The 7,672-nt window shown below is 42.0% G+C and overlaps 1 protein-coding gene across 2 annotated transcripts; it reads left to right on the top strand.

The window, feature by feature from the left end:
• Window positions 1-1,841: 1,841 nt before the first annotated feature.
• On the top strand, window positions 1,842-5,466 carry LOC119353201 (importin subunit alpha-4-like). 2 transcript variants are annotated; one of them, XM_037619793.1, is made up of 10 exons: window positions 1,842-2,170; window positions 2,623-2,719; window positions 2,798-2,889; window positions 2,973-3,098; window positions 3,177-3,359; window positions 3,440-3,603; window positions 3,699-3,777; window positions 4,277-4,405; window positions 4,584-4,711; window positions 4,847-5,466. In XM_037619793.1, exons 1-10 carry the CDS (start codon window positions 1,868-1,870, stop codon window positions 5,235-5,237), a joined length of 1,692 nt encoding a protein of 563 aa, XP_037475690.1. In that variant the 5' UTR covers window positions 1,842-1,867; the 3' UTR covers window positions 5,238-5,466. The 2 variants fall into 2 exon arrangements, with proteins under 2 accessions (XP_037475690.1, XP_037475691.1); XM_037619794.1 differs by having other exon boundaries at window positions 2,043-2,170; window positions 2,619-2,719.
• The last annotated feature ends 2,206 nt before the right edge of the window (window positions 5,467-7,672 follow it).

Raw genomic sequence — 7,672 nt, forward strand, 5'->3', positions numbered from 1 at the left:
ATTCTATCTCTAACTCTTAATCTCTAACTTAAGCATAATTATACTTCTAACATGGTGAACAAAATGGCCACAACAATATTTAGCCAAAAAAGAGAGTCTATGATATATGGACTATGTAGCTAGAAAAGCTTGGCAAATTAACAATGTGGCAATGAACCAAAAGCATGCATAAAAAGTCTGGCATGACTATTAAATATGGCAACCATAGCGGAAATTTGCAGGGACACGCACCTGCCCAGCTGCGCTTGGCTGTCTGATTGCTTTAAGATTCGTAAATTTGATTAGTCTTAGACCTTTGATTACTCAAGATTAGGGTTCATCCATGCACGCTCTTGGTAGCTTTTGCCAGAGCTGCATGCGCCATCCACCCCACCTTTCATACCCGTTCTATTTTATCTTTTAATTTCAATCTACTATATCTTTTTAATTAAAAGTCTAAATTAAGTTTCATGCATATTTGTGTTCCCCGCGACAAGAACTTTCGAACTAGACCAATCCTGAATACATTTTGACAACTTTAAAATTTCCAAGTTTGAAATATTGAAACTTGATAGTCGTAACATTAAGTTTTACAAAGTTTCATCAAGTTCCGTGCTTTTAGGATTTTAGGGTTCTAGGCTTAAGGTTTACAGTTTATAGTTTATAGTTTAAGTTTAAGTTTTTGATACTTACTAAATTTATCATCATTCCTATCAAGTTTTAGCGTTGAAATTTGCCCGACCGCCCGATTTGTCCTGTGATCCACAAAGGTTCCACATGAGGGCACACCAAGTTTTCAGTTCCAGTTGATGAAACTTGCAATTTTGTTATTCGTTCGTACCAAGATTCGATAGTTGAAACTAAACGAAGTTATAAAAACTCATCAAAATGTTTTCAAAATGGATCTTATTTGAAAGTCATCATCACAAAAACACGAATGTGCAAACGGAATACAAATTGGACTTACTTATTCAAAAGATAAAATATATCCAAATTTGGAAGTCAAAAGAAAAAGCACCGGAAGTGGGAAGGGCGAAGCTGCCAAAAGCTGCAAAAAAGTTGAGCGCATGGACCCCATCTAAAGTAATTAAGAGCTAAAGCATATGCAAAAAGTAAACTAGTTTCTGAATCATGAGGCGAGCGGGCGATCACAAATCTGTGCTACAAATCCTCTCCTGCTGCAACAATAGGATACAAACCAAACATGCCCCTAGTATGGAGACCCTTGCACTGCTTGAATGGTTGGTGTTGTATGTCATCTTTTTTTTTGTTGACAAACTAAAACCCCTGATTACATTTCAATATTAGTGGGGCAAACCATACATGGAGTTTCTTAGCCTTGGCTCAAATGTGCCTGGACGAACAATAAAATTGTAAAAAAATATCTAAAAAGATTGATTTTCTTTGTGGCAAACATGAAGAAATGTTTTGAGTGCTCCCTCCTTTTTTCTAGTCTGCATATAATTTTTGTTTGAAATCAAAATATCTTTATTTTGACCAAACTTATAAAAAAATATATCAACATTTACAAGTCCAAAGAAATATCTTTAGATTCATTATGGAATGTAGTTTGATATTATGTATATTTGATATTGTAGATATTGATTTTTTCTATACAAAATTTGATTAAAATTTGTAAATTTTGACTCGACACAAATTTTATATGCGAAGTACAGTAAAAAAGAACGAAGGAAGTACAGTGTTAAAAAAATGGAAACGGAGTTAAAAAAAAGGAAACGGCGCGGTGGCATGAAAAGACAACGAGCATGTTCCGACCGCACACGTTCAAAAAAAAAATGTTCCGACCGCACCAGCTCCTCAAACAGGATCCGGCCCGAAACAAAGCAGAGCCCGACCCGAGCCTACCTACCTCGCCGCGTCCGCAGCCATGCCGCGCGTCCCACGGCGGCCGTCCGACGAGGCGCGCCGCGGCGCGTACAAGCCACCGGGCGTGGATGCCGCCCGCTCGCGCCGGCGCCGCGAGGACCGCTTCCTCGCCCTCCGTCGCCGCAACCGCGACACCGGCCTCTTCAAGCGCCGCCGCGAGGAGCCCAGCCTCACCCCCGCCCCCGTCGTGCCTCCCTCCGATGCGGCCGCAGACGCCACCGCGCCACCTCCTCCCCCCGAGCCGTCTTCGCCCCCGTCCTCTCCACCCCCCGCAGACGCTCTGCGGGCTGCTGCCGAAGCTGAGGTGCGGTACTTAGGGTTTTAATTCTGCCAGTGTTTTCGGGTTGGTCGTTGTAAGAAAGTGTAATTTGCCACCATATGTTTGAAATTTATTCATGCTGAGAATTTGGAGAACTCTGTAATATTTGAAGCCACAGATGACGCGCAAAAGATAATTCCAACAGAATAGATGATTACTGCCTGATTTTTCTACCAAATCGCCTCACTGCCATGTTTGGATGAACACACTTACTACTCACTAGTAGTAGTATATAGATTTTGGCTAGTTATCTGCCTGCTTTTGAAAATGTGAACTGTAAGGAGCCCGTGACAAGTTACTCCTATGGTTTGGCAAATGTCAACTGTTTATGCGATGGATCAGATCCTTTCTTTTGTCACAATGCAAGAATTACTTGTGCTGCGCACTCATTATCTTTCTTTCCAGATTTCCTTATTCTGTTTCTTGTATCCAGTTAGCTTGAAGGCCTATCAGAAATGGTGGATAAAGTCTGGTCAGATGACACAGCTACTCAGCTGGAAGCCACAGTCCAGTTCAGGAAACTTCTCTCGGACGGTACTTGACATGTTTAATGTGAGATGCCATTTCTTTTGTGTGTGGCTAAAGATTAACTTGTTATTGTTATATCCGTAGGGAAGAACTCAACCATGATAAAAATCATTAGAGCGGATGTCCTGCCAAGGTTTGCTGAGTTCCTTTCAAGACAAAGACCTCCTCAGCTCCAAGTATGGCCGTCTGTTTGTTCTCTTTTGTTTCTTCCCTTTGTTTTTCTCTGTAAACAATCTTATACTGGGTATACCTTTTGCAGATGGAAGCAGCATGGGTGCTTACCAACATAGCTGCGTCTGATTATACACTGCTAGTTGCAGAGTGCGGTGCTGTTCCAAGGCTGGTAGAGCTCTTAGAATCCCCAGATGCTAATATCAGACACCAGGTCAAAGAATGATACTCCGTCGTACATTGTTTTTGAAATGGTTTTGTTACTTATATTGTTCGTTCTGTTGTTAAGCAGGCTACATGGGCCCTTGGAAATATAGCTGCAGACATGCCTAGCTGCAGAGAGACTGTTCTTGATCATGGCGCTGTTACGCCATTACTTGCTCAATTTAAAGAAGGCATGAAAGTTTCAGTTCTGAGGACTGCTACATGGGCACTGTCAAACCTTTGTTTTGGGAAATTACCAGCTGAAGTACAAGTGGGTCTCTGTATGATTATATTCCCTAATTAACATGTGAATGGGTAATTTGCTAAATCTGTTTTGGTTGATCATTGCAGGTGAAACCAATATTGGAAATAATCAGCCTTCTTATCCATTCCGCAGATGAGAAGATCTTGGCAGATGCATGCTGGGCTCTTTATTATATATGCGATGGTGTGGAAGGTGGCATCCAAGATGCATTAGATGCAGGTGTATGCCCTCAACTTATAAAACTTCTGATGTAAGTTGGTGGACTCAGTTTTGTATGCATTTCCACATATGATAAAAAACCACTCATGACTCATCATATGAAACACTCTTTTGTCCTGATTTTAGGCATGCGTCAGCTAATATTCTTCTCCCTGTCATTACGTCACTCGCGAGAATTTCTGCGGGAGATGATACTCAAGTGCAGGTTGGTTAAATTTGTATAGACCTATACTATTTGTTTGTTGTTATCCTTTATTTAACCAATATGGATTGTCAGTTAACTGCAACAACGAGATCAGAGGAACCGACTATGTAGTTGGCTGAATTGGCAGGTAGGGTTGGGGGTGGTTGCTCTATTGCCGGAAGTTCATCTTACATTAGCTGCAATGACTGTACCTAATATTGCATATTTACATATTGGAGTCTGACTAGATCATTTTAATTCCTCAATAAACCTCACCGTCTGTTCATCCTCTAACACCACTGTTTGGTAACCAGCCTCACTGATTTCATACTTCGCAAGTTCATATGCCCATATTGCGATCATTTCATGCACACTCCATACAGTATGAAGTTGTGAAACCTTAGGGGAGCTCTGCATGCCTCCGACATAAAATGCTTTGTATTTATTGTAGTTTGCATATCAACAATGCCTTGCCGGTGTTTACTTTGGTGTGGTTGAACCTGTGCAATAATGTTTTCAGGTCATAGTAGAACAGGGCATTCTTCCTTGCTTAGCCCAGCTATTAGCGCGAAATTATCCAAAGATCATCAAGAAACAAGCTTGTCTAATTGTTTCTAATATTACCGGCGGCAGCAAGGATCAGATTCAGGTAACAAGTTATATGCTGATTTTTTGGTGTTTATCCGATAAAGCTAGGCTCCTCCTGCGTTCAGTCGAAGGGAACTGAATGTACATTAGTTGCATTAGTATTTTGCCCTATGTCAACTGAATCTTGCACATCTATGTTATTACTATTACTATTGGTTGATTCGTAATTCTTTTGACAGGCAGTCATTGATGCTGATGTTATGAACCATGTCATTGTCCTACTAAAGACCTCAGAAACTGATTTAAAGAAGGAAGCTGCTTGGGCTATATCAAATGCTGCCTCTGGTGGTTCAAGCAATCAAATCCAGTAAGTCCTAGCCTGTGGTTATCTAGCGTGCTAGTACTCCTCGAACGCAATTGTAATGTTCTTAATTTAATTATTCTGTATGTGCATATGTTGAGCCAAGTGCTTTGCAATGACTTCTTCACTCTCTGACCGCAGGTATTTGGTGAGCCGGGGATGTTTGGAGCCACTCTGCAATGTCCTCAAGTACCAAGGCGTTGATCTTGTGTATACGTGTCTGGAAGGTCTCCAAAATATACTCGAGGAGGGTGAGATCGGGAAGCAGGGTAATGAATCCGCGACGAACCCTTATGCACAGTTTATTCTGGAGAATGGGGGCTTGGACAATTTGGAGGATCTGCAGGATTTCGACAATGACGCGGTTTACAAGTTAGCCATGAAGCTCCTCGAGAAGTATTGGGACGAGGAAGTAAGCGATGACGCAAACTTGACCGCATCCAAAGACGGCCCTGCAGAGAATGTGGAGACGGTGCCGGAAGAAGCCACACAGCCACCGGTACCAGCGCCCAGCTCAGAGGGAATCGAGTGATCCCAGACTCTGCTAAATCCTTTTTCCTTGCATCAAGTATCAACAGTCGTACGATCATGGCCAGTGTAGAAGATATGTTGTATCAGCGTGCAAAATTTGTTCTCGTGAAATTTCTGTAGGTTGCCACTGTACTGAAAATCTGTTTTTGGGTGAGTAAACTCAGTTTTGACACATGCTTCCTATCTAGTGGGGGTGATTGAGGAACTGATCCTGGGACCTCCATGAATCATGATCTCTGTTCGACACTGCAATTTGATACTACCTACTCCCTCTGTTCCAAATATTTGTCTTTCCGGAGATTTCAACAAGTGACTACATACAAAGCAAAATGAGTGAATCTACACTCTAAAATATGTCTACATACATCATATGTTGGACTCTTTATTTGAAATGTCTAGAAAGACAAATATTTGAGAACGGAGGAAGTACATATGTTTGCTATAAGAAGTTATCAAAATTATGTTTCCCTGCTACCAGAGTGTGTGTCACCGAGATACCGATGTACATGGCCTTGCAACATGTACTTCCGGCACAGTATAATATGTAGGTGTACCGCCTTGCAACATGTACTACCCTACCCGCACAGTAATATTTACTCTCACGGTGCAACATGTAATGCCCGCATGGTGCAATTATTAAAATCATTAAGCTATGCTTGAAGGGCGGCCAACCAGCTATGCCATATGGCGCAAGTTGGTTGGCCGCGGTGAGAAATCTTTTGCAATTTTTTAGATGAAGGTGTGGATTATTTTTAAATTGTATTTTTTTAGATAGAAATGAGGACCTCTGATATTTTTTAAATGGTGGGTATGCAAAGTGGCACCTGCTGGTAGGCTGTTGTGGTAAAAAAATTAGATAAAGATGATGATGATTATTTTTTGAGATTTTTTTAGATAGGGGTGAGGACTCTATGTATTTTTTAAATAAAAACGTGCGCACAACTTCCTTTTAAGCGGCGCCACCCCCAATCACTAGTCTATACTTACATTGCACTCTGGTGCGACATGTACATTTCGTGCAATGCAACTTGTACTCTCCCAAAAGAACACCGCCACGCTTGTTTGTGGTGAGGGCTTCTTCGGTGGTCGTCGATGGTGGGGTCGGAGTCGCCCTTGCGGAGGTGCGATGACGATAACGCCGGATTGCAATCTCGACGACGCTTTTCTCTCTGACGACGTGTGTGCGTTCTTGTGTGGGTTGCCAGGTTATCCTGGGTGCCTTGTTTCTGCGGACGTGTTGTAACAGTTTTCGCTCGATTTTCCATTAATTAACCGGGCTATTCTCTTCGAACTTTTTTAATGAATCGGGTCCTAAAGGACCATGTTTCAAAAAAGAACACCGCCCGGATTCGCTCGCCCGTGCATGGCAGCATGCTATAGTGTGTTGTGAGCGTGCAAGTATGCTGAGAAACTGGATGTGGCCTCAGGTGGAAGTCGTGACAACCGCATGATCTTTGCTCAATTGACCTGCACGCAAAAAAAGAGAGAAGAAACATTGTTTGACCCTGCAGTTTGTCATGAGTCATGACGGCTGGTTGCCTCACTCTTTGCACATGTGATTGCTATTAACAAGAGTTACAATTATTCTTCTCTACTACCAGAGCATTTGCCGCCGATCATATTTTACCAAGAATCGACGACGATGGTGACGGTGCATGGGTAATCACTAAGTGCGTGGCAAAGCACGGGATATCATAGCTTAGCCAGTTTTTTTTTCTGATAAAAGACGCTTTATTACTTAAAAGGTTTAAATATTATACCCAGCTCTGCATAACTGAGATGCACACAGTCATAATCAAGTTCACGTTCCAAAAAAAGAAAAAAGACAAAATACAAATAATCATGTGAAGACCGTTTCTCTAAAGGGCGCTTTATTGCTTAGCCAGTTTTGGTTTGTGCTTTGTGATGCCAAATTGCCCACATGGATGATAAGCTAATTTTGACTTAGCCTGCGGCTCTGTTGGATACGTCAAATCGATTGTCTCCGGTACAAGGTGTTGGCTTCCGTCGATCGATCGCTGTCTATGTGTGTACAGGCTCAGATGACTAGCTTTGCATCCAGCTGCACGCTCAAACTGGCAAGTTTCAAAAAGACTTTGGCATGATGGCATGCATGGAGAGATAGATATGCATACAACCATATGTATTGTCGATTTCGAGTAGATGACTTGTGCGGTCCGATGGATGGATGCTTTGGACTTTTGCGCTTTCGGAAGTCGCCGAGCTACCTTTATCTTGACTTGCAAAAATGCACGTTTGTTGTAAGTTTGTGGCCAGTTCTACAAACGATGATGATTGGCGGAGATAACAGAAGAAAAGTTGATGCATATCTTGCGATCAGACACCGAATACGAACATAATAAGCACACACTGATTTATTATACATTTTTGTTCTTTTTGCATGAAGGCGTAGTTTTTCCTTTCGAACAATCACCG

This window comes from Triticum dicoccoides, chromosome 2A, assembly GCF_002162155.2.
Source record: "Triticum dicoccoides isolate Atlit2015 ecotype Zavitan chromosome 2A, WEW_v2.0, whole genome shotgun sequence".
NCBI lineage: Eukaryota > Viridiplantae > Streptophyta > Magnoliopsida > Poales > Poaceae > Triticum > Triticum dicoccoides.